Genomic DNA, 26637 nt, shown 5'->3' on the forward strand with positions numbered 1-26637 from the left:
CTCTAAATCAGCTGTCCCTTAAGCTGGTTCTTCTCCATCTTGAAGGTAAGACCATTAACCACTGCCTAAATCAGGGTTGTCCTTCCCTCTTCATTTTAATTTATCCACATTGACCATACTAGGGCTTAGAATGCTAGTGAGGGCCCAACAAGTGAAGAGGGAAGGTAATTTGAGTCTGAATGTGGTTTTTGTTCTTGTTTGAGGTGCAAATTCATAAAACATTTTGAAGTCTGCATTCATAACGTTGTCTTACCACCACCTATATCTAGTTCCAAAACATTTTTATCACTCCAAAGAAATGCTGTACTCAAATAAGAGTCACTCGATTTTCCCCTCCCTTCTGCCCTTGACAACCACCAATCTTCAGATTTACCTGGTCTGGATATTTCACATTATCATACAATATGTGACATTTTACGTCTGGCTTCTTTCAGTTAGCCTACTGTTTTTGAAGTTCCTCCACATTGTAGCATTTATCAGAACTTCATTTCTTTTTATGGCCAAGCAATATCCAATGTATGTATATGCCACTGTTCATCTGTTGTACCTTTTTTGTTTCCACTTTGGAGCCATTGTAAATAATGCTTCTGTGAACATTCATGTGTAAGTTTTGTGTTTGAGCGCTTGTTTTCAACTTTTGGGGGGGTATATACATCTAGGGACTTGATTTAGGTAATACCTGAATGGTCTAGCGGTTTTCCCTACTTTCTTCAATTTCAGTCTGAATTTGGCAATAAGGAGTTTATGATCTGATCCACAGTCACCTCCTGGTCTTGTTTTTGTTGACTGTATAGAGCTTCTCCATCTTTGGCTGCAAAGAATATAATCAGTCTGATTTCGGTGTTGACCATCTGGCGATGTCCATGTGTAGTCTTCTCTTGTGGTGTTGGAAGAAGGTGTTTGCTATGATCAGTGCATTGTCTTGGCAAAACTCTATTAGCCTTTGCCCTGGTTCATTCCACATTCCAAGGCCAAATTTGCCTGTTACTTCAGGTGTTTCTTGACTTCCTACTTATGCATTCCAGTCCCCTATAATGAAAAGGACATCTTTTTTAGGTGTTAGTTCTTAAAGGTCTTGTAGGTCTTCATACAACCGTTCAACTTCAGCTTCTTCAGCGTCACTGGTTGGGGCATAGACTTCGATTACCATGATATTGAATGGTTTGCCTTGGAAATGAACAGGGATCATTCTGTCGTTTTTGAGATTGCATCCAAGTACTGCATTTCGGACTCTTGTTGACCATGATGGCTACTCCACTTCTGAGAGATTCCTGCCCAAAGTAGTAGATATAATGGTCATCTGAGTTAAATTCACCCATTCCAGTCCATTTTAGTTTGCTGATTCCTAGAATGTCGATGTTCACTCTTGCCATCTCTTGTTTGACCACTTCCAATTTGCCTTGATTCATGGACCTGACATTCCAGGTTCCTATGCAGTATTGCTCTTTACAGCATCGGACCTTGCTTCTATCACCAGTCACATCCACAGCTGGGTATTGTTTTTGCTTTGGCTCCATCCCTTCATTCTTTATAGAGTTATTTCTCCACTGATCTCCAGTAGCATATTGGGCACCTACTGACCTGGGGAGTTCCTCTTTCAGTATCCTATCATTTTGCCTTTTCATACTGTTCATGGGGTTCTCAAGGAAAGAATACTGAAGTGGTTTGCCATTCCCTTCTCCAGTGGAGCACATTCTGTCAGACCTCTCCACCATGACCCGCCCATCTTGGGTTGCCCCATGGGCATGGCTGAGTTTCATTGAGTTAGACAAGCCTGTGGTCCTAGTGTGATTAAATTGACTAGTTTTCTGTGAGTATGGTTTCAGCGTGTCTGCCCTCTGATCCCCTCTTGCAACACCTACCATCTTATTTGGGTTTCTCTTACCTTGGGCGTGGGGTATCTTCACGGCTGCTCCAGCAAAGGTCAGCCGCTGCTCCATACCTTGGATGAGGGGTATCTGCTGACCGCCACCCTAAATCCCTTATGATTATACAGTGGAAGTGAGAAATAGATTTAAGGGCCTAGATCTGATAGATAGAGTGCCTGATGAACTACGGAATGAGGTTCGTGACATTTTACAGGAGACAGGGATCAAGACCATCCCTATGGAAAAGAAATGCAAAAAAGCAAAATGGCTGTCTGGGGAGGCCTTACAAATAGCTGTGAAAAGAAGAGAAGCGAAAAGCAAAGGAGAAAAGGAAAGATATAAGCACCTGAATGCAGAGTTCCAAAGAATAGCAAAAAGAGATAAAGCCTTCAGCGATCAATGCAAAGAAATAGAGGAAAAGAACAGAATGGGAAAGACTAGAGATCTCTTCCAAGAAAATTAGATACCAAGGGAACATTTCATGCAAAGATGGGCCCAATAAAGGACAGAAATGGTAAGGACCTAACAGAAGCAGAAGATATTAAGAAGAGGTGGCAAGAATACACAGAAGAACTGTACAAAAAAGATGTTCACGACCCGGATAATCACGATGGTGTGATCACTCATCTAGAGCCAGACATCCTGGAATGTGAAGTCAAGTGGGCCTTAGAAAGCATCACTAAGAACAAAGCTAGTGGAGGTGATGCCATTCCAGTTGAGCTATTTCAAATCCTGAAAGATGATCCTGTGAAAGTGCTGCACTCAATATGCCAGCAAATTTGGAAAACTCAGCAGTGGCCACAGGACTGGAAAAGGTCAGTTTTCATTCCAATCCCAAAGAAAGGCAATGCCAAAGAATGCTCAAACTACCACACAACTGCACTCATCTCACATGCTAGTAAAGTAATGCTCAAACTTCTCCAAGGCAGGCTTCAGCAATACGTGAACCGTGAACTTCCTGATGTTCAAGCTGGTTTTAGAAAAGGCAGAGGAACCAGAGATCAAATTGCCAACATCTGCTGGATGGAAAAAGCAAGAGAGTTCCAGAAAGACATCTATTTCTGCTATATTGACTATGCCAAAGCCTTTGACTGTGTGGATCACAATAAACTGTGGAAAATTCTTCAAGAGATGGGAATACAGACCACCTGACCTGCCTCTTGAGAAATCTGTATGCAGGTCAGGAAGCAACAGTTAGAACTGGACATGGAACAACAGACTGGTTCCAAATAGGAAAAGGAGTATGTCAAGGCTGTATATTGTCACCCTGCTTATTTAACTTATATGCAGAGTACATCATGAGAAACGCTGGGCTGGAAGAAGCACAAGCTGGAATCAAGATTGCTGTGAGAAATATCAATAACCTGAGATACGCAGATGACACCATCCTTATGGCAGAAAGTGAAGAGGAACTAAAAAGCCTCTTGATGAAAGTGAAAGTGGAGAGTGAAAAGTTGGCTTAAAGCTCAGCATTCAGAAAACGAAGATCATGGCATCTGGTCCCATCACTTCATGGGAAATAGATGCGGAAACAGTGGAAACAGTGTCAGACTTTATTTTGGGGGGCTCCAAAATCACTGCAGATGGTGACTGCAGCCATGAAATTAAAAGACGCTTACTCCTTGGAAGAAAAGTTATGACCAATCTAGATAGCATATTCAAAAGCAGAGACATTACTTTGCCAACAAAGGTCCATCTAGTCAAGGCTATGGTTTTTCCTGTGGTCATGTATGGATGTGAGAGTTGGACTGTGAAGAAGGCTGAGTGCCAAAGAATTGATGCTTTTGAACTGTGGTGTTGGAGAAGACTCTTGAGAGTCCCTTGGACTGCAAGGAGATCCAAGCAGTCCATTCTGAAGGAGATCAGTCCTGGGATTTCTTTGGAGGGAATGATGCTAAAGCTGAAACTCCAATACTTTGGCCACCTCATGGGAAGAGGTGACTCACTGGAAAAGGCTCTGATGCTGGGAGGGATTGGGGGCAGGAGGAGAAGGGGACAACCGAGGATGAGTTGGCTGGATAGCATCACTGACTCGATGGACGTGAATCTGAGTGAACTCTGGGAGTTGGTGATGGACAGGGAGGCCTGGCGTGCTGCGATTCATGGGGTTGCAAAGAGTTGGACACGACTGAGCAACTGAACTGATACATCTAGGAGTGGAATTGCTGGGTCATATGATAATTCTATGAGTTAAATTTTAAGGAACTGCCTCAGTGGCTTCACCATTTTCCATTCCCGCCAGTGATGCAGAAGTGTTCCAGTTTCTCTACATCCTGGCCAACACTTGTTTACTTTTGGGAAAAAAAAATAGTAAAGCCATTCTCATGGATGGGGAAGTGGTGTCTTGCTGGGGTTTTGGCTGTAATTCCTTAATGATTGATGATACTGAACGTCTTTTCATGTGCTTGTTGGCCATTTGTGTATCTTCTTTGGAGAAGTGTCTAACTTCATTGCTCAGCTTTTTTTTTTTTTTTTCCCTTGAGTTTTGAGTTCTTTATATATTGATACTGCGTCCTTATCAAATAATAGGATTCGCAAATATTTTCCCCTGTCCTGTAAGTTTTCTTCTCATTTTCTTGATAATGTCCTCATTCTAATTTTTTAACTTAGTTTTTTAAAGTAATAGTGTATTTGGTAAAAAAAACAGTACAAATGGGTGAGTTTGTATATCCTTTTAGTGACAGTCTGTCACTAAATGTACACACAAATGTAAATATCTTTTCTCTCCTTGTCCCTTTTTTATATAGATGGTGCTTTATTCCTCTGAATGTGTCTTGGCAATAGTTGTATTTCACTACAGGTCTATCTATCTCAGTCTAACAGGTGTGAAGTATCCCATTGTATAGATATAGCACAGCTTATTTAACTAGTACTCTCTTTCTGGACATTTAGTTAGTTTGAAACTGCTGACTGTTAAGATATACACAAGTTAGTATAGATGTATATACAAGTTAGTGTATCTCCAGGATAGATACTGAAAAGTGGAAACTTATTAAGTATAGTTTTCTTCATATTTGGAGGTGGTTGGCCAAGCAGTATTAAGAAACTGCTAAGTTAATTTTAAAATGTCATATTCATTAGTATTTTTTATGTCAAACTTCACAGTCTCTCTTTTCATAAATATTCAAAGAAAAATTAGAAGTAGCAGACTAGCCTAAGGTTAGCAGTCCTTCTCATTTCTGTTATACTGTTTTCCCTTCTAATCTTCGTGAGCAACAGTTGTCCTCAGCTAGGGAGCATGCAGTGAGGCCATCATTTTAGTGTTAGATTTTAACCCTTCTCTGGTTGTAGGAAGAAAAGCATAACGTGATTTTAAAGCAGAAACTTCTGAGCTGACAAGTCCTCGAATTTTGAAGTGACAAAAAGAGCCCGAGGACTGCCCTGCTTTTCCTGGCAGCTCACGTCAGTGGTGAGAGAACCCAAGTCTCCAGTTTCCAACAACACGGAAATATACTCATTATAGCATCTCACCTCATTCTTGTAAAGCACTTGAAAATGCTGCTTCTGTCTCAGCAGAGGTTGTGGGAGCCGTAACATGACTGTTTCTCACACTAAATCATGTTATTTCACCAACTATATCCAGGACCTCTTATCAGCTCAGTTCAGTCGCTCAGTCGTGTCTGACTCTGCGACCCCATGGACTGCAGCACGTCAGGCCACCCTGTCCATCACCAACTCCCGGAGTTTACCCAAACTCATGTCCATTGACTCGGTGATGCCATCCAACCATCTCATCCTCTGTCGTCCCCTTCTCCTCCTGCCTTCAATCTTTCCCAGCATCAGGGTCTTTTCAATGAGTCAGCTCTTCACATCAGGTAGCCAAAGTATTGGAGTTTCAGCTTCAACATCAGTCCTTCCAATGAATATTCAGGACTGATTTCCTTTAGGATGGACTGGTTGGATCTCCTTGCAGTCCAAGGGACTCTTACCAATAGTGCATTGAAAGTGATTTTTAAAAGAATCTTATTAATAAATTGTTTCAATTCCCTGGCAAGTCCAGTGGTTAAGATTCTGCCCATTGTCAAAGGTGTGGGTTCAGTCCCTTGTCAGGGAACTAAGATCCCACAAGCTACATAGTGCAGTCAAACAAATAAGAAATTTTAAAAATTAAAGTGCTTGAATTTTAAGAACAGTATCTTAAATTGTTATTTTTCTTTCTTGATTTTAAAAATGACTGAAAATCATTTGCTTCCATCAACCACCATAAACTAAAAGCATAGATTAAACAGAAATGATGTTGGAACTGAATCTTTTATATAAATTCATAACAATTTTGTTACTGAGAATATGCTTTACATTTTGATATCCCTGAGAATAAGGCAATTTAATAAGGTAACTGATACGTAAAGGAATATGTATTTTTCATGAGTATATATTTATTGAACAACTTTTATGAAGAGGACACTTAACACTTGAAATATAAAATATGAGGTACAGTCCTTGCCTTGCTGGAGCATAAACTGTACTTGGAGAGATGATGAAACATTTCAGACAATGTTACTCTGTCCTCAGTTTTCAATCTAGTGTTCAGTTCATTTAGATAAAAGTTTTTTTATCAATTATAATTGTGATCCTTGAGTACGAAGAATAAATGTACTGTTAGAAGCTGTTAGAAACCATAGCTTCAGATGGTTCTGTCATGAACTAAAGGAAGATACCCTTAAGAGAGATCTTAGAAAACAAGTGGACTTTAGAGTTTTAGTTCTAAACACCTGATGTATATTTTAGCTCAGCATCTTGGCATTTGATTTTTTTTAATATAAATTTATTTTAATTGGAGGCTAATAACTTTACAGTATTGTATTGGTTTTGCCATACATCGATATGAATCCACCACGGGTGTACACATGTTCCCCATCCTGAACCCCCCTCCCACTTCCCTCCCTGTACCATCCCTCTGGGTCATCCCAGTGCACCAGCCCCGAGCACCCTGCATCATGCATCGAACCTGGACTGGCGATCTGTTTCACATATAATATACATGTTTCAATGCCATTCTCCCAAATCATCCCACCCTCGCCCTCTCCCACAGAGCCCAAAAGACTTCTATACATCTGTCTCTTTGGCTGTCTCGCACACAGGGTTATCGTTACCATCATTCTAAATTCCGTATATATGTGTTAGTATACTGTATTGGTGTTTCTTTCTGGCTTACTTCACTCTGTATAATAGGCTCCAGTTTCATCCACCTCATTAGAATTGGCATTTGATTTTAACTGGGAAAAAAAAAGTTACTGATACCCACTGGCTGTTAACCACATAACAGTTAAGAAACTGAGCAATGTGAGAATCAAGGCTTAGGACAGTAGGTCTAGAGGATACTAGATTTCTATCCTTGAGGACAAAATAAGCACACTTTAAAATGCATATTTATGGGATAAATTAATCCTTTTCTCAGAAATAAAAAGTTGCAACTTTGTTGCCATTTATAGTGGACCAGATATATTCTTACACCCCCTCCCTCTGTACACGCCCCTGAAGCACTCATTTCCCAGCTTCTGGTAACATCGGTGGCTGATGGCGCTCAGCTGAGTCTCTCAGGAACTGTCTTCACCCCAGAGTTAAGCCCCTTGGATCCAATGACTGACTACACAAGGATGTAAGTCCCACCCCCTTGCCTCAACACCCATTTTCTGGCCATCCCAGCTCTGAATTCTGCTGAGGGCTTTCCCATCTGCATCCCAACCCAATTTCTCCCTCTTTCCCAATCCTGCTACTTTTACTCCCTCAGAGGTTCTTGAAAGCATTCTCATTTAAACTTTCTGAACCTTAACCTTCCACCCTGAGTCTATTTCCCTGGGGAACTGGACCTGTGACATTTTGAACCCAAAGCCAAAAAAAAAAAAAAAAAAAAACACGACTTGATTTTCACTTAGACAGCTGAGCTATTCCTGGTGAATTTTTCTCACCTTTTCTTCTATTTGTAGGACAAAGGGGAAAAGTTACCTTTCACCTTTTCTGACTCTTAATGTTTTACAGAAATGTAAGAGAACCCAATCACAGCTTACTTCACTTGGCAGTGCACCCAAGCAGTCTGCTGCCCCCACCCCACCCCATCCATACCCAGACATTCTCGTGGCTCTCTCCAAAGCCAGGGATGTTCAAGCAACGGAGCTGAGCTCCAATTAATATATTCATTTCTAGCAACAAACCTAGATGGGATTGGCCTTTCATTACAATGTTGTTAATATTACAGGGCTTTTATTTTACTTGTTTTTAAAGATGTTCCAGGCCCATGGTACAGTACTGGCATTTTCTGGATTCGGTTATCCGTGGATATTTCCATTTCATGTGCATTTATCAGAACTGTGTTGAACTGGTACATCACAACTGGTACATGCTCAGAACTTTAAATTCACCTTTATTAAAGTAAAACCTCTATCTAAAGCTCTATTTAAAATATGACACATCCAAAATAGTCATTAAAAGGTTAAGAGGGAGGAGGTCTTATTTCTATTGTTTTACAAAGAAATCTATCTAGTGCGAAACATCATACTGAGATAATAATATTCTTGTGGTCTACATGTTTAAGCTGTTGTTTAAGGTTTTACGTTGTGGGGGTAAAAAACAAAAGGCCAGGGTATGTGTGAGACTTCATAAAGTCTATCAAAGGTAATCACAAAACAATGTAGCAGTCAGTCAATCCAAAGATCAATACCCTCTAACTGTAATGTATCTTTTTCATTCAACAAATCTTTGGTTATGATATACTAGATACTGGGGAGACCATAATGAAAGAGGCAGAAGCATTCCTGGCCCCCCAAGAACTGTGCAATCTTCTGGGGCACACAAACACTGAATAAACAGTCACAAGTGCAATGTGGAAGGAGCTGAGACGTGGGGAGTCGACCTCCCATCGAGGGGTGAGGTCTAAAACTTCTCCTTTTCCTGTCATCCTGTGCATTATGAGGAGGCAGGGGAAGCCTACAAAACAACATTTGAGAAATACAAACACATTCGAGAAAGGGTAAAGCTGAAGGGAGATACTACAGCTTTGGATTTGAAGAAGATAACCTATTCCCAGCACACAGAGGTCCAAGATTTTAGGAGCGTACCAAAAAGTAACTAAAATTTTATTTTTATTTACTTTTGTTTATATACCTAAATCTGAAATTACACCAAAAAAGCATATGAGACCTCAGGAAACTCACATCCTAATCTCCAGTAACCAAAAGTACTTAAGGCCTAAATATATCAGACAAAAGATTTCAATAGTATTAACAGATTAGGGAATGTACATTAAGCTTCTTGTCTTATACTCAGAAAATTAGAAAACTGGGATAAACATATGTCTTACAATGTGTTTTAAATGATTTGTATCACCTAGCCTCACCAAAACAAGTTCTTTATACCAACCCTTCATCAGAGCATCGATGAAAATTGTGTTTTGAGAGGGAGCGTATGGGATACAGAAACAACACAAACCAAAATCTCACACTTTCCTTTAATGTTAACTGAATTTCAGAGTTAGTAAAATATAACTAAAGAAGTCACAGCTATGGGACAAAGGGCTGCTTTGTTTTAAAACTGCCCATTTGCTTTGTCTTTTGAGAACCTTTGGTTAAACTTGTACAGCGGCTACTTTATTACATATGATTATATTCCCCGTGTAAGACCTTAATTGATACACTCAGTGACAACATTCTTATAAATTAGAACCAATTATAAGTCCTCTCTCAGGAATCTCCTCTGTGCTTTGTAAATATGTACGTCTTTTTCAGAATCATAGTGAACCTTACTCACAGTAAATTGCCTTTCCAGCATTGCTAAGAAGTTGTAATCCCGTTCATAGCGAATTCGGCAAGCTAAAAGAACCACAGAGTGGTTGCTACAGAGATGCTCCAATGTTTGAAGAAGATCTGTGAATGTTTCTTCTAAATATATGATATCAGCTCCAAGTATCAGGTCAAATTCTCCAGGTGAAAAACTCCCCAAATTTTGTCCCCAAGTCAGCTCCTTAACAACAGCTTTGGGCTGGATATGGGGTGGTAAATTGGCTTGAACGTTTGATTTAAGAAACTCTAATGCTACTTTTCGATCCGTGATAGTCACGTGAGCACCTAGAATGTGGGACAGAAAGTAATGCACACATCAGTATAATTAACAAGTAGAGGGGTCAAGTTAAACAGCAGGTGAGCGACTCTACACATTTCACCTGATGCATCAGAACAATGGCCAGAAGCTCCTCCTCTGCCGCCTGCAGGTAAACATGAACCTCCGGTTTGCCTCTATGACTCCTCCTTGCTGTTTGCAGAAGTTATGCCAATTAAATACAAAGCAGCCAAGTGATACGCTAGCTGATGCTTCTGAAATCTGCAGGCAGAAGTGGCCCAACCCTCCATAAGTGTCTACCATTACACTTCATTCATTAGGTTACCATCTTCAAGTCAGTAGGCTCCAGGGCAAAATTGAAGCCAAAGACGAAAAATCTGGGCGCAAACGATTATGAAGACAGCAAGATACTTTTAAACACAGAAAGACTCCTTTCTGGGGCTAAAGCTTTAAAAAGAAGCATGGAGAAGATTAACTGGCTACTAAGAAATTTCAATCTACCTCTACTTACGCTGTCAGGAAGCAGCCAGTCTATATGTAATCATTCAATTTATATATAATTATGGAAAAACGATAAAGTTAAAAATCACAAGATTGTATTACAGTCCTGTAGGTGAAATGATGTTCTCTATGTGCTAAGTTTCTACAAGCAATGTGTAAAATAAAGGAGGCAGTATTGTATTAATCTGTTTCTTGTGGGTTGTTTACAATGAACTAAGAGATTCAACTTTTTGAACCAGTATGGCGGAGAGAAGTCTGAAGGGTAGTAACCCTTCAGGTGAAGCAACTACATAAGGTCAGCCCTGAAACCCCTCATCTACATTGCATTAACACTATCACACACATGATCCTGCCTGGTTTTAACCCTGTAAATTCTAAAACATAAACATCACATTTAACTCTTTCATAAGTTATTTTTCATCTGCATCCTCCAATCTGCAATCTTCATGAGCAATCCCCTAGAGGATCCCAGAACAGCTGTTGGCAGCACCATTTCAGTATAGTCTACACTGAAGCTTTCTTATCTTGACATATAACATATTAGGGTATATAATTCAGCTGGACATGTGACTCAGTCCTGAGTGTGATACTGTGAAAATGTGCAAGTTGACAGATGCATGCACCTATCACTGTTGCTAGCCAGCATGCTCACCAGAGTAGAATTCAGTGATACTTTCCATTTCTCCCAGTAGCAAGCCTTTTCCTGCTTTGACCTAGAACTTTACCTCTGGACTTCCTAACAGTCTACCGAGCACTCTGCTGTCAGCACTGGAGTGATGTGGTTTTCCATGTCACCTCGGTGTTCACATTAATAGCTCTTAGATGGAAACCTCCTGGAATGCCTGCCTCAGAGGTTTCTGAGGCTACTTCTCACCTGCCGAGTGTGCCACAAGTTTCAGTAGAATCTTACTGTCAGTTGACCATTCCCCAAAACATCCACCAATTCCATAAATATCCAGGTGGCTGCCATCAGCCATGGGACAAAGACCCCTACCTTCACAGAATCTACATTTAAGTGAGGAGAGAGGCAGCAAGGGGTGTTTTTAAAAGCAGGATGTCCAGTATGTTAGTCGGAAGTACACACTAAGAAAAAAATAAAGCAGGAAAGAGAGATATAAAACATCAGGAAGTAAGAGAGTTGGTTTGAAAGGAAAGGCCTCACTGAGAAGGTAACTTAGGCAGGGGAATAACCAAATGCATAGGCACATGTATGGAATCACAATTATAACTGTGATTAAAATATGGATGGAGATTCCTTTAAAAAACTAGTAGTAAAACTACCATATGACCCAGCAATCCCACTGCTGGGCATATACCCAGAGGAAACCACAACTGAAAAAGACAAATGTACCCCAATGTTCATAGTAGCACTGTTTACAATAGCTAGGACTTAGAAGCAACCTGCTGCTGCTGCTGCTAAGTCGCTTCAGTCGTGTCCGACTCTGTGCGACCCCATAGATGGCAGCCCACCAGGCTCCGCCGTCCCTGGGATTCTCCAGGCAAAAACACTGGGGTGGGTTGCCATTTCCTTCTCCAATGCATGAAAGTTAAAAGTGAAAGGGAAGTCACTCCGTCATGTCCAACTCTTCGCGACTCCATGGACTGCAGCCCACCAGGCTCCTCCGTCCGTGGGATTTTCCAGGCAAGAGTACTGGAGTGGGGTGCCATGGCCTTCTCTGGTAACACAGCTAGTAAGAGTTAAAAGAAGTCAGAGCAGGTGAAGTGCTTACTTGCGGCTGGGGGGTGGTGAGGGAGTGGGCAGGAGGGCGTATTTCCCAATGTTTGGGATCAGCAGGTGCAAACTATTGTATGTGGGATGAATGGCAGCAAAGTCCTACTGCGTAGCACAGGGAACTGTATTCAGTATGCTGTGACGGAGCAAAATGGAAAATGTATATATGTATATATATGCCTGGGTCGGTTTGCTGTGCAGCAGAAGTTGGCATGACATTGGGAATCAACTATGCTTCAGTAAAATTAAATTGAAAAAAAAAAAGGTCAGCGCCTAGTGGGCCTCTAACCCTGTGCACATCACCACACTCTGTCTTGCCAGCAGTGAGGAGGCCCTTGTTCTCAGGAAGAGACAAAAGAAACTTCATCTCTCCATCCAGTTAACTCCTCTCACGTCACCGAGGTGAGGGTCAGTATTGCAGAAAGAAAGAACTCAGGCTGCCGTATGCGACAAGCCTGGTTTGAGTCTCAGGTTGACACTGATCAGGACTTCAGAAAGTGGGTTAGTTTCCCAGAACTTCCAGCTTCACTGGCAAAACGAAAATTTTAAAACATACCTAACATACATAGGGATGATATAAGGTTAATGTGAGGAGAACAAAAGGTGGTATCAGTGAGGGCCTCCCCAGTGACGGAAAGTGCTGTGACATCAGACACGCTTGCGTGCTAAGTCGCTTCAGTCGTGTCTGACTCTTTGCCCCCACCATGGAACTGTAGCCCACCAGGCCTCTCTGTCCACAGGGTTCTCCAGGCAAGAATACTGGAATGGGTTGCCATTCCCTTCTCCAAGGGATCTTCCCGACCCAGGGATGAAACCCACATCTCTTATGTCTCCTGCATTGGCAGGTGGGTTCTTTACCACTAGTGCCACCTGTCATATCAGACTGCTGCTGCTAAGTGGCTTCAGTCGTGTCCGACTCTGTGCGACCCCGTAGACAGCAGCCTACCAGGCTCCCCCATCCCTGGGATTCTCCAGGCAAGAACACCGGAATGGGTTGCCATTTCCTTTTCCAATGCAGGAAAGTGAAAAGTGAAAGGGAAGTAGCTCAGTCGTGTCCGACTCTTAGTGACCCCATGGACTGCAGCCTACCAGGGTCGTCCAACCATGGGATTTTCCAGGCAAGAGTACTAGAGTGGGGTGCCATTGCCTTCTCCAGTGATGTCATACAGATGGACCTAAGCCAGCTTCTAGGTACACAATTCCACCCACCGCCCCTGCCTATGCTCCCCATCGGAAGGCAAAATCTAAACAGAGAAAGGAATACTGAAAAAGATATGTTACCAGAAAAAGAACAGGACAGAAGTGGGGCTTTAGTGGGTCCTCAAGTACTTGTACGCACATGATGGAATTCTAGATCCTGACCACCTCAGCGTGGTCTGAGGACCAGCAGTTTGGGCATCACTGTCATCACTTGGGAGCTCATAAGAAATGCAGGCTCTTGGGCCCCACTCCAGACCCAGGGAAGCAGAAACAAGAGCCACAGCTGACAATACTGAAGTGAGGAATAGTATATATTGTATCTTAGAGGCAGGTCTACCCAATCATCAAATCGCTTGAACTGCACAAGCCAGAAGTTGTAAAGAATCAAAAAATTTGTCAACAGTCAACTCTTTGTCAAAAAAGAGTCAATGAATTATGAAATAGAAATGAAGGTTAAAAATGCTCTAGGCCTAAATTAATGTCTGTATGAAAAAAAAAAAAAACCACACACACACATACAAACCTTGACATCAAGTCAGAACTACCTACTGTTTAATAGAAGATGTCAGTTCAAACTGCAGGGGGCCCAGCCCTTCCTAAAAGGAACAAACCACCAAAGATTCCTCAGCAACAAAGGTAAAAGATTTTCTGCTCTCCTTACTTCCTTGGGGTAAATCCAAATATAGAGACAGGGATAGTGGTTTAGTTGCTAAGTCATGTCCAGCTCTTGAGACCCCATGGACTGTAGCCTGCCAGGCTCCATGGGATTTCCCAGGCAAGAATACTGGAGTGGGTTGCCATTTCCTTCTCCAGGGGATCTTCCCAACCCAGAGATCAAATCTGCTTCCCCTGCATTGCAGGAGGTCAGTACCTAAAACTGTAAAATAAAAAAAATTTTTTTTAAAACACATGAATTGGATAATTCTCTTTGAATTCAGTCTCCTTAAGATCATCACAGAATTGAAGTGGGCAAAGCATCTCCAGTGAGAATATAAATAACAGGATGAGAGACAGAGAGAGAAGGAATGAGCCTTCCTGGAGTTGTGAGCATAGCAGTTGTGGCCTGTGACTCATAATAAGTACAAGGAGAAGGACAGTAACCCAGTAAGAGGGAAACTGACAATGGGTTTGCGTCATGAAAAGGCGACCCCTCCACTCACACAGGAGGGAGCCCTGCGTCACACTCACCCAGCAGGGCAGCCACTATGCCCACCAGCCCTGTGCCAGCACCCAGCTCCACAGCAGAGCAGCCCCTGAGTTCCACAGTGCCCATCTCCAGATACGTGGCAAGAACGACAGCCTGAGTCAAAACACAGTATGACAGTTAAGGTCAATAAGCGCTTTAGGATTTCCAGCAGGCTCCATGCTCCAGGAAGTTACCACACACCCCCTCCCACTGCAAAGCTCAACTCCCAGGTTAACAGCACCCATGGGAACTCAGCTGCTGCTGGTAGGGTCACCTAGAGCAAACATGGATACCAAGTCCCACGGCCCAGCTGCCCCCAGCCCCACCAGAGGCCCTTGGGGCAGTCAGTGATTCTGCCCATCCAAGGCCGGGTCCTGCTGAATCTGGGAAGGTTAACTTCTGTGTCACAGCACTCTGACACTCAAGGTTTACAAACCCATTCTGGCAGAGCTGACATGAACAGTCTCTGTGATTTGGCTTAAGGAATGTCCAGTTCCTAAACCGAGTTCAAATCAGCAAGGCCACAACCAAAGGGGACAAGCAGAGCCCCACCAAGTCTCTCGGAGCTGCATCCCTCTCTCCTGCTCTCCTGAGCCCCTAACACTCATCACCCCACAGCGACCGGACATCAAGGGGTAAGTTTCAGATGAAGGGTTGGACTTGATATGTGAGTTAGCATTTGCAAACAACTCTAAAAATCAATGTATGCTCTTAACATCACTTTAATTTTTCATGGCCACATACTATTAGTATACCAAGCAATTCCTCTTCTCAGTGAGAATGAAGGAGACTCATCCATTCCTCACTATTCTGTATCTTTATTACTCTTTCTGAGAAAACTTTTCTTGTTACCTTGGACTAGATTCCTAGAAGTAGTACTACTGGGTTACAGATATATCAATATTTTGTATCCCTGAATGTTTCTGACACCCCCAATACAATGTTAAGATTGTAAAACTGTATCTATGCCAATCATTTATCCAGCATTGGCTGAATCCTGAGTTCCCACTGAATCCCAGGTGTGGCTAGAGGCTGAGGGCAAGTCTGCTACAAGCAGTTGAAAGAACAAGGCTGGGGAGAGGAAAAAGTAACCATTATAGTGTCGTTTTTTGATCATGACAACTATGGAAAACTTAAAGAAAACACATGATCCTCCTGTGGGGCTTTGTCAGTTACATTTCCTTTGTGCAGTGTTAAACTAGTGTCCAAAGCAGCTAGGGACTCCAGTGGCAAGTCATTTGATTTCTCTCAGCTTTCTTTACTCACCCTTAAAATGCAATCTGTTTGGTGAGGTGGGGTGCAGGAAAATGATCTAATGGGTAGAGGTTTTCTGGGGATGGGGTGTGGTGATGCAATGTTTTAAAACTGAGCATAGTGGTACTTGCACCACTTTGTGAATTTACTTTAAAAAAAAAAACTTAAACTGCAAAGTACAGTATATAAATTACAACCCAACAAAGCTGTTAACTTTTCAAAAATAAGAGCACTCTTATCATCAATTGCTGATATTTTCAGAGACGTCCGGCGATCACTTACCGCGTCCCAAACCACCGCTGCGACTCCCAGTTGCTTCCAGTCCTGACGGATCTGTATCGTGTGGTTTGCAAAGGAGAAGGTGGCCAGAGGCTTGTGGAATCTCTGCAGCCCCATCTCCGCGGTCTCCACATAGGGCACCAGGGCCATCTCGCCCCCGGCCAGCTCTCTGCTCCCTCCAAGCTGTAGGGCAAAAGAATCTTGAGTGAGGCTCTAGGTAGAAAATGCACGACCTCTTTAGTAGCTCCAAATGCTCAAAGCCAATTGTTACAAGTTCAAAAGAAGAAAGAGTTGAGGCGAAGTCTCTAATCCCTTTTGCACGGCCCTCCTGGGAAGTGAGATTTCGCTCTGAACTCAAGCCAAAGGTGCTGGATGCCCTATACCCTCAGCGGTAACCACTCAGTGAATTCGCAGCGCGATGAGTGAGCGAAGTGGAGGTGACAGCTCAGGACGCGGAGAAAGTAGCGCTTTCTAAACCGCCTGGGCCCGCGTGGACGGCGGCTTGCAACCCGCCGCGGTCGGCGGGGCATCTATTGTTTTGTGTTGGTCTCCCCTCGCTCCCTCTCGCTCGGTGAGTTCAATGGGGACCACCACGGACTCGAACCTGAACTTCAACCTGGGGTTAACGTTGTGATTATCCTGGTTTATGGTACCGGCTGGATATACACGGTCTACGCAGATCCATTTCCTGGAGACTGAAAGTGAAAGACACTCGGGCATTCTGAATCTCTCGCGGGGAGCGGGACCCTGGGTCCGGCATGGAGTCGCCCCCCTCCGCGGCTGGGAGCCCTCCCCGGAGTCGCCCGCCCCCCAACCCCAAACAGGGGCGGCGGACAGAGACGCACGTCCTTCCGCCGGGCCCCGGGGCTACGGGCAGCTGCGGCGTAGGGGCGGGAGCCTGGAGAGGGGCCGCCCGCTCGGCCCGGCCTCACCCCGCCCCGGGAGCGCCGGAACCTCCCCGCCGGGGGCGCGGCCAGCGCCCCGGGAGCCCGGCGGGCCACGCACTGGGGCCCGCGGCACGGCCTGGCCTCTACTTACGGCTCCGGAGACGGCCTCGCGAGGCGCGCGCGCTGCTCTCCCCGCCCCCAAGGTCGCCGGCGGAAATGACCGGCTTTAAAGGGCCAGAGCCCGGGTAGACCGCCGCGCCGGGCCGGGAGGGGGCGGGTGGCCGGCGCTGGGCCACCCGTTTCCGGTCCCCCGCCCTCCCAGAACACGCGATCCCCGAGCGCCAGCGACGCGGAGCGGCGGGTGCAGTGGGGACCAGCGCGGGGATGGCGGGGCGGAGGCGGGGGCGGGGCGGGGTTCCCGCTGCGTGTGTCCGCAAGGTATCCGCACCCGCAAGTCAGTTTCTCTGGCCGCCGAGGGTGGAGCTCGTGGGGATCCACGCTGTCTAAATCGGGGAGTTCTATAACGACCACTGCAGGCTCGATCCTGAACTTAAACTGGGCGGACTCGATCCTGAACTTAAATACTAGGCATTAACAGTATGATTATTCCGCTTTACGATACCCTCTGTTATTACTGCCCCGCCATCATCTCCAGTATTAGATACAAGTGACATTCGCAAAGAACCAATGAATATCTACAACCTTAATGCCATGCTCCGGGACTAAATCAAACATCTGCAGAAAGCCGTGGACCGGTCCTTGCAACTGTCTCGTCAAGGAGCTGCAGACCCCGTGATCGATAAAGACAAGAAAGCCCTAATGAAAGAGATCCTCAGGTTCAAGTCCCTACTGAGCACCAAACGGGAGCAGATCGCCACACTGAGGGCGGTGCTGAGAGCCAACAAACAGGTGATCTCATTCTACTGGTGAGCTATGCTAGCCAACACTTTATGCCTAAATGTTTTCAGTGTCCACTACCATCAGGATGGGAGAAGGAAATGCCAACCCACTCCAGTATTCTTGCCTGGAGAATTCCATGGACAGAAGCGCCTGGCGGGCTATAGTCCTTGGGGTCACAAAGAGTCGGGCACGACTAAGTGACTAACACTACTACACTACTGGATATACACCGCTGCAGAAGCGGGGGCGCGGAGGGCATGGGTGCCACCGCGGCCGGGGACCGCGAAGCCACCCGCCTGGCACTGGAGAGGCGGCGGGTCTGCCTGCCAGTCTGTGTGCTAGTTCTCGCGCTCGCGCTTTTGTGTGTGTGTGTGGTCTTAAAATTTGTGCGCTTGCGGGTTTTTAGTTTTAAGGGTGGTCAGTTAGCGGGTGTAGGAGAAAATTCGCCCCTAAGAATACGTGGTCAGCCATCCACCACCCATCACCCATTCACCATCTCACCCAGGTGAAGTCCGAGTTAGTGAATTCGCGTGCTCCGTGGCTGCGCAGTGGGAAACGCGACAAAGCCCTTCTCGGAGCCCGCACGCGGCACCCTGGCCGGGGTTGTTGCTAGCGCCGTCAGCCGGGATCCTGTCTCCTTCCTTCCCCGGCCGAAAGGTCAGCGCACCTGCCCTGGGGGCACCCGTTCTTGAGACGAAAGCTGCTCAGAGTGTGGCATCTGGTCGCAGGTCCCTGGGAGGGACGCGGTTGGAGAGAGCATCCAGGAATGTGACTGCGCTGGGAGTTGGAGGGAGGGGGGCACAAATGACGAGATGAGGGCTACCCTCCTTCTCCCTGGAAGGTTTCTTTTTCCTCTTGGATCTTGACCCCCAGACCCCGCAACCCACCCGCCGCCGCTCTCTCGCAGCGAGTCTCAGCTCCGCCTGCACTTTAGAATAAACTGGAGCGCTTTTCAGCCCTGCAGAGCTGGATGCCGCCACTGCAAAGTCTCAGCTGGTAAGCGGTGGGGCCTAGAGCAATCCTATTTTTCAGAGCTTCCCGGGTGATTCCGGCCGGCAGCCTGGACCACCACCACCCCCCGACCCCCGCGTCCCCGCTTCCTATTCCTCTCAAATCCCGCAGGGGGCGTGCTCTGCTCTCTGTCCAGATTTCCTTAGAAAGCTGGGACCCTGGGCTGCAAAAGTGACTTGAAGAACTTTGAAGGTCACCAGTGAATATCTTTTCCTTTTTTTTTTCCTTTCTTTGCTTTGCTCAGTTATTCATGACTAACTTTTTTATGTTAGTGGCATAAAACTGGCTGTTTTATGCCAAAACTGGCAAGAAAGTGCAACGATTCCCCAAGCACTCCCTGCCCGGTGCCTAGCCTCCCCCATTTGTCATCTCCCACCAGAATGGTACATTTATTACAACTGATGAACCTACGGTAACACATCATTGTCACCCCCCCAAGACCAGAGTTTACACATTAGACTTCACTGTTGGTGTTGTCAGTTCAGTTCAGTTCTGTTGCTCAGTCGTGTCTGACTCTTTGTGACCCCATGGACTGCAATATGCCAGGCCTCCCTGTCCATCACCAACTCCTGGAGTTTACTCAAACTCATGTCCATTCAGTTGGTGATGCCATCCAACCATCTTATCCTCTGTCATCCCCTTCTCCTCCCGTCAATCTTTCCCAGCATCAGGGTCTTTTCAAAGGAGTCAGCTCTTAGCATCAGGTAGCCAAAGTATTGGAGTTTCAGCTTCAATATTAGTCCTTCCAATGAATATTCAGGATTGACTTCCTTTAGGATGGACTGGTTGGATCTCCTTGCAGTCCAAGGGACTCTCAAGAGTCTTTTCCAATTCCACAATTCAAAAGCATCAGTTGTTTGGTGCTCAGCTTTCTTTTTAGTACAACTCTCACATCCATACATGACTACTGGAAAAACAATAACCTTAACTAGATGGACCTTGGTTGGCAAAGTAATGTCTCTACTTTTTAATATGCTGTCTAGGTAATAACTTTTCCCCCAAGGAGTAAGCATCTTTTAATTTCATGGCTGTAATCACCATCTGCAGTGATTTCGGAGCCCCAAAAAATAAAGTCTGACACTTTTTCCACTGTTTCCCCATCTATTTGCCATGAAGTGATGGACTGGATGCCATGATCTTCATTTTCTGAATGTTGAGCTTTAAGCCAACTTTTTCACTCTCCTCTTTCACTTTCATCAACAGACTCTTTAGCTCTTCTTCACTTTCTGCCATAAGGGTGGTGTCATCTGCATATCTGAGGTTATTGATATTTCTCCCAGCAATCTTGATTCCAGCTTGTGCTTCATCAGCCCAACGTTTCTCATGATGTACTCTGCATATGTTAAATAAGCAGGGTGACAAAATACAGCCTTGATGTATTCCCTTCCTCGTTTGGAACCAGTCTATTATTCCATGTCCAGTTCTAACTGTTGCTTCCTGACCTGCACACAGATTTCTCAAGAGGCAGGTCAGGTGACCTGGTACTCCCATATCTTTTAGAATTTTCCACAGTTCATTGTGATCCACACAGTCAAAGGCTTTGGCACAGTCAATATAGCAGAAATAGATGTTTTTTCTGGAACTCTCTTGCTTTTTCAGTGATCCAGCAGATGTTGGCAATTTGATCTCTGGTTCCTCTGCCTTTTCTAAAACCAGCTTGAACATCTGGTAGTTCACAGTTCACGTATTGTTGAAGCCTGGCTTGGAGAATTTTGAGCATTACTTTATAGCATGTGAGATGAGTGCAATTGTGTGGTAGTTTGAGCAGTTTTTGGCATTGCCTTTCTTTGGAATTAGAATGAAAACTGACCTTTTCCAGTCCTGTGGCTGGGTTTTCCAAATTTGCTGGCATATTGAGTGTAGTACTTTGACAGCATCATCTTTTAGGATTTGAAATAGCTCAGCTGGAATTCCATCACCTCCACTAGCTTTGTCCATAGCAATGCTTTCCAAGGCCCACTTGACTTCACATTCCAGGATGTCTGGCTCTAGGTGAGTGATCACACCATTATGATTATCTGGGTCATGAAGATCTTTTTTGTACAGTTCTTCTGTGTATTCTTACCGCCTCTTCTTAATATCTTCTGTTTCTGTTAAGTCCATACCAATTCTGTCCTTTATTAAGCTCATACCATTTCTGTCCTTTATTAAGCCCATCTTTGCATAAAATGTTCTCTTGGTATCTCTAATTTTCTTGAAGACATCTCTGACCTTTCCATTCTGTTGTTTTCCTCTATTTCTTTGCACTGATCACTGAGGAAGGCTTTCTTATCTTTCCTTGCTATCTTTTAGAATTCTGCATTCTAATGGGTATATCTTTCCTTTTCTCCTTTGCTTTCCTCTTCTCTTCTTTTCACAGCTATTTGTAAGGCCTCCTCAGACAGCCATTTTGCTTTTTTGCATTTCTTTTTCTTGGGGATGGTCTTGATCCCTGTCTCCTGTACACTGTCATGAACCTCCATCCATAGTTCATCAGGCACTCTGTCTATCAGATCTAATCCCTTAAATCTATTTCTCACTTCCTCTGTATAATCGTAAGGGATTTGATTTAGGTCATACCTGAATGGTCTAGTGGTTTTCCCTACTTTCTTCAATTTAAGTCTGAATTTGGCAATAAGAAGTTCATGATCTGAGCCACAGTCAGCTCCTGGTCTTATTTTTACTGACTGTACAGAGCTTCTCCATATTTGACTGCAAAGAATATAATCAATCTGATTTCGGTGTTGACCATCTGGTGATGTCCATGTGTAGAGTCTTCTCTTGTGTTGTTGGAAGAGGGTGTTTACTATGGCCAGTGCGTTCTCTTGGCAAAACTCTATTAGCCTTTGCCCTGCTTCATTCTGTACTCCAAGGCCAAATTTGCCTGTTACTCCAGGTGTTTGTTGACTTCCTACTTTTGCATTCCAGTCCCCTATAATGAAAAGGACATCTTTTTTGGGTGTCAGTTCTAAAAGGCCTTATAGGTCTTCATAGAACCTTCTAAAAGGTCTTATAGTTCAGCTTCTTCAGCATTACTGATCAGGGCTTAGACTTGGATTACCGTGATATTGAATGGTTTGCCTTGGAAACGAACGGAGATCATTCTGTCGTTTTTGCGATTGCATCCAAGTACAGCATTTCAGACTCTTTTGTTGACTATGACGGCTACTGCATTTCTTCTAAGGGATTCCTACCCACAGTAGTAGATATAATGGTCATCTGAGTTAAATTCACCCATTCCAGACCATTTTAGTTCGCTGATTCCTAAAATGTCAACGTTCACTCTTACCATCTCCAGTCTGACCACTTCCAGTTTGCCTTGATTCATGGACCTAGCATTCCAGATTCGTATGCAATATTGCTCTTTACATCAGACTTTGCTTCCATCACCAGTCGCATCCACAACTGGGTGTTGTTTTCGCTTTGGCTCTGTCCATTCTTTCTGGAGTTATTTCTCCACTGATCTCCATAGCATGTTGGTGTTGTACATTTTATGAACTTGGACAAATGAAGATATGTACCCACCATTATAGTATCACATAGAGTAGTTGCACTTCCTAAAAATCCTCTGTCTTCCACATATCCATCCATAACCTTTGGCAACCACTGATTTTTTTTTAAACTCCAAAAAGTTTTGCATTTTCCAGGAGGTCATATAGTTAAAATCGTACAGTGTGTAGCCTTTTGCTTAGTGTGCATTTAAGGTTCCTTCATATCTTTTCATTGTTTGGTAGTTTATTTCTTTTAAGTGCTGAATGACACACCTTCCATTGTATGGATGTAGTACAGTTTGTCCATTTACCCACTAAAAGACAGCCTGGTTGCTTCCAGGTTTTGGCAGTTATGAATAAAGCTGCTATAAACATTCCTGTACAGGCTTCTCTATGGTCATAAGTTTTTACCTCCTTTGGGTAGAGACCAAGGAGCATCACTTCTGAGTCACATGGAAGAGTATGTTTTGTTTTATAAGAAACAGCCAAACTGCTTTCCAAAGTGACTGTGATTTTGCAATCCCATCAGAAATGAATGAGAGTTCCTGTTGCTTCACATCCTTACCAGCATTTGATGTTGTCAGTGTTTGAATGTTGGCCATTCTAATGGGCTTGTAGGGGCCTCTCATTGCTGTTTTAATTTGCAATTCCCTAATTACATGTGCCATGGAGCATCTTTCTTTTTTTCCCCAGTTTTACTGAGATATAATTGACATATAACTTTGCATTAGTTTACAGTATACAACATAATAACATGATATATATAAATATAGCAAAATGATTATCACAGTAAGTTTAGTTAATATCCATAATCTCACATAGTTACAGTTTTTTTCCTTGTGATGAGAACTTTTAAGATCTGCTATCTTAAGTCACTTCAGTCATGTCTGATTCTTTGTGACCCCATGGACTGTAGCCCTCCAGGCTCCTCTGTCCTTGGAATTTCTCAGTCAAGAATACTGAGAAATACTGGAGTGGATTGCCATGCCCCCCGCCAGGGGTCTTCCCAACTCAGAGATCGAACCCATGTCTCTATGTCTCCTGTATTGGTAGGCAGGTTCTTTACCACTAGCACCACCTGGGAAGCCTCTAGGTAGATTTTATGGTAATTCTGTTCTATTTTTAATATTTTGAGGAACCTCCATACTGTTTTCCATAGTGAGTGTAGCAATTTACATTCCCACCCACAGTGCACAAGGGTTTTCTTCTCTACACATTCTCACCAACAGTTGTAATCTCTTACCTTTTTTATAATAGGGATTCAACAAATAGCTCATTGTGGCTTTGATTTGCATTTCTGTGGTGATTAATGATGCTGAGCACCTTTTCACATACCTGTTGTTTGGACCTTTTTAAAATATGATTTCTTATAGTTATGTTTTAAGAGTTCTTTGGATAATACTCCTTTATTACATGTGTCTTTTGGAAATATTCTTCCAGTCTATGGCTTGTCTTTTTATTCTCTTGAGTTTCGTTTGCAGAACAGAAATGTTAACTTTAATGCAAGTTAAGCTTATCAGTTATTTCTTTCATGAATCATGCTTTTGGTATTATACCTATGCTCAAGGTTGTCTAGGCTTTCTCGTATTTTATCTTCTAGGAGTTTTATAGTTTTGCATTTTAAGTCTGTGATCCATATCGAGTTAATTCTTGTGAAAGGTGTAAGACAGTATCTAGAATTATTTTTTCCATGTGGATGTCTAGTTGTTCCAGCACCATTTGTTGAAAAGACAGTTTTTTTCTCCCTTGTATTGCGTCTGCTCCACCTGGGGATGGGGTTAGGGACCGCCCCTTTCTGGAGCCCTGTCACTGCTCCTTTTCCCGTTGCTAAAGACCTGCAGACCCCAGATGGGGGTGCTGCCTAACCCCATCCCCTGGTGGAGCAGAGCCCCAACAACCCTGTGTAATACTTGAACCACAAGTGAGAAATAAACCTTTATTGAGCTCATCATTGAGACTGGAGATTGTTATTACAGTATAAGGCAGCAAAAGCTGCCAGAACACAAGTGTGAAAAAAGATGGAAGTTTCAAAACAGGGAGAAGTTTATAGTGTGGGTGGCTCAATTTCAGTAAAGGTGATCCTCTTGGGGAGCTCTACATGGGGCTTCCCAGGTGGCACGATAGTAAAGAACTCACCTGCCCATGCAGGAGACCCAGGTTCAATCTCCTGGAGGAGGAAATGGCAACCCACGCTAGCGTTCTTGCCTGGAAAATTCCTTGGACAGAGGAGCCCGTAGACTACAGTCCATGGGGTCGCAAAGAGTCGGACACAACTGAGCACTCACACACCTCCCACTGTCCCTTGTTAGCATCAGCATCAACTGAGACAACTGACTGCCTTTATGCAGCTGTGATTCTAAGGCTTGAAGACCATTTTCCTACTTGGGACAGTCTTGTGGGAGATGTGCAAAAAGGTAGATTCACTTTCTGGATTATTTATAATTCCAGAGTGCAGCTCGTTCATAATATAACAATCTCTAAATCTATGTGCTTTTTGCTTATAGCAAGGTGGCTGGGCTTCACTCCCTGGGCATCTCCTGGACCCAAACAAAGGGACTATGCTTGGTCGTCTCCTCCAGGTCCATGGTTCCCCATGTACCTTTCGTCTATTGGACCCTCATACCTACTCTCCCCTTGTGGAGAGCAGAATTTAGGGTAAGATACAATATAAATAAGTATACCCAGGGCCTTTTAATTTACAGCTTTTTATTTTTATTCCTATGACTAAAACTGCCTTTCCCCAATCTTATGACTCCTCACTAGAGAATAATGGTAGAAGGGAGCTTATCCTTTTATCCTTCCTGTTTTCTGGAACTGGTCCATATACAAGGTCACAGCAGATGCAGCCACCCTGGTACAATGTGATCCTGCCCTGGACCAAGGTGGATACTCGGCCCGGGCTGGGCAGATAATTCCCTCTGCAGATTGAGAATTCAGGGTGGCTACTGCACATCTCTTGTTGTTATCTTTATTAATTCAATATTTATTTCTTGTTTTGTTGCTGGCAGTCCCCTTTTGCTAATTGTCAAGAGCCCTGGGGCCCAAGAATCTGGGTCCTAGCCCAGCTCTGCAACTTATTTTCAATCAGTTGTGAGACCTTAGCTAAGATGCGTTCACCTGTGCCTCAATTTCCCCAGCTATCAAGAGGGGATAATCTGCTGATTAAATTAGTAAACAAGGGCTTCCCAGGTGGTGCTAGCGGTAAAGAACCTGCCTGCCAATGCAGGAGACATAAAAGACGCAGGTTCAATCCCTGGGTCGGCAGGATCCCCTGGAGGGGGGCACGGCAACCCACTCAGTATTCTGCCTGGGAAATCCCCATGGACGGAGGAGCCTGGTGGGCTACAGTGCACAGAGTCGCAAAGAGTCAGACATGACTGAAACTATTTTAGCACACAAGGTGAGGTTAAAATGAGTTGTCTAAAGAACTTAAAACCATGCCCAGCAAACAGTGAACTTCATGTAGCATTTGCTGTTACTCTTCTATGTTTGGGGTGGGACTGACCTCAGCCTTGACTCCAGGACCAGGCAAGTGGCCCCAGCCTGGCCAAAAAGTATTTCCTTCCATCTGCTGGGTCAGAAGTAGGCATGTGGCCAAAGCTGGGCTTTCCTGTGGCCAATCGTGAGACTTGCTGGAACTCTCAGAGAACCAGAGGGTTGAGAAGGATGAGAAATCCAAGTCCTGTTAGTCATCTGGTCCCAAGAGGACTGAACCAGGAGCGACTGGAGCCCTTGCAGGTGCCAGTGGAAGGAGAAGTGCCTCCTGTGGCGCCGAGTGACCACCTGGATCCAGTGGGCCAGAAGTGCTTGGTTATTTGAGCCATTAAGTTCCCTAATTAGCTTAAATGAGTTTGAGCTGCTTTTTCCCTTTTGTGTCCCCTGAAGAAGAAAAACAATCCTGATACTTTCAGCCTGGGCTGGTTCCTTGAACAAAGGAGAAAAAGCCATGCCCATCAGGGCCACCCGGTGTGCTGTATGTGGAGAAGCCAGGCCTCCAGATGGTCCTCCAGGTCCTGCTGCACCTGGGCTCCTGGGGTCTACAGGACGCCAGTGTAACCTGATAATAAAGCTCCCTTTTTTGCTTTAGCTATTGTATTTTCTGATGTGTTTTTTTAGGAAGTAACATAAACAGAAAATAAACATTATATAAGGTCCTCATGTATATAATAGGACTTCCCTTGTGGCTCAGCTGGTAAAGAATCTATCTGCCTGCAATGCGGGAGACCTGAGTTCAGTGCCTGGGTTGGGAAGATCCCCTGGAGAAGGGAACAGCTACCCACTCCAGTATTCTGGCCTA

At 44.3% G+C, this 26637-nt stretch overlaps 1 protein-coding gene and 1 long non-coding RNA gene across 17 annotated transcripts in view; one reads left to right on the top strand and one right to left on the bottom strand.

Moving 5' to 3' along the window:
* Positions 1-17181, bottom strand: part of METTL21A (methyltransferase 21A, HSPA lysine) — a 55008-nt gene extending 37827 nt beyond the window's left edge. The window contains exons 1-5 of one of the 13 annotated variants that reach the window (XM_060410304.1): positions 17111-17181; positions 16076-16255; positions 14542-14653; positions 9612-9928; positions 8213-8792 (exon numbers count right to left, since the gene is read on the bottom strand). In XM_060410304.1, the coding sequence (XP_060266287.1) occupies positions 8772-8792; positions 9612-9928; positions 14542-14653; positions 16076-16222 (597 nt within the window). In that variant the 5' untranslated portion in view covers positions 16223-16255; positions 17111-17181 and the 3' untranslated portion in view covers positions 8213-8771. Of the gene's footprint in view, positions 1-8212; positions 12110-14541; positions 14654-16075; positions 16256-16676; positions 16874-16917 lie in introns of those variants that run through there. The other 12 variants (XM_060410303.1, XM_042244104.2, XM_012144109.4 and 9 more) reach the window with 12 other exon arrangements.
* Positions 17182-17279: 98 nt separating this feature from the next.
* Positions 17280-26637, top strand: part of LOC106990969 (uncharacterized) — a 48510-nt gene continuing 39152 nt past the window's right edge. For 3 of the 4 annotated variants that reach the window (XR_009599421.1, XR_001434160.4, XR_003588257.3), the window contains exon 1: positions 17280-17885. This is a non-coding gene — a long non-coding RNA (uncharacterized LOC106990969). The remainder of the gene's footprint in view (positions 17886-26637) is intronic. The other variant, XR_001434159.4, reaches the window with a different exon arrangement.

This window comes from Ovis aries, chromosome 2 (genome assembly GCF_016772045.2).
Source record: "Ovis aries strain OAR_USU_Benz2616 breed Rambouillet chromosome 2, ARS-UI_Ramb_v3.0, whole genome shotgun sequence".
Lineage (NCBI taxonomy): Eukaryota > Metazoa > Chordata > Mammalia > Artiodactyla > Bovidae > Ovis > Ovis aries.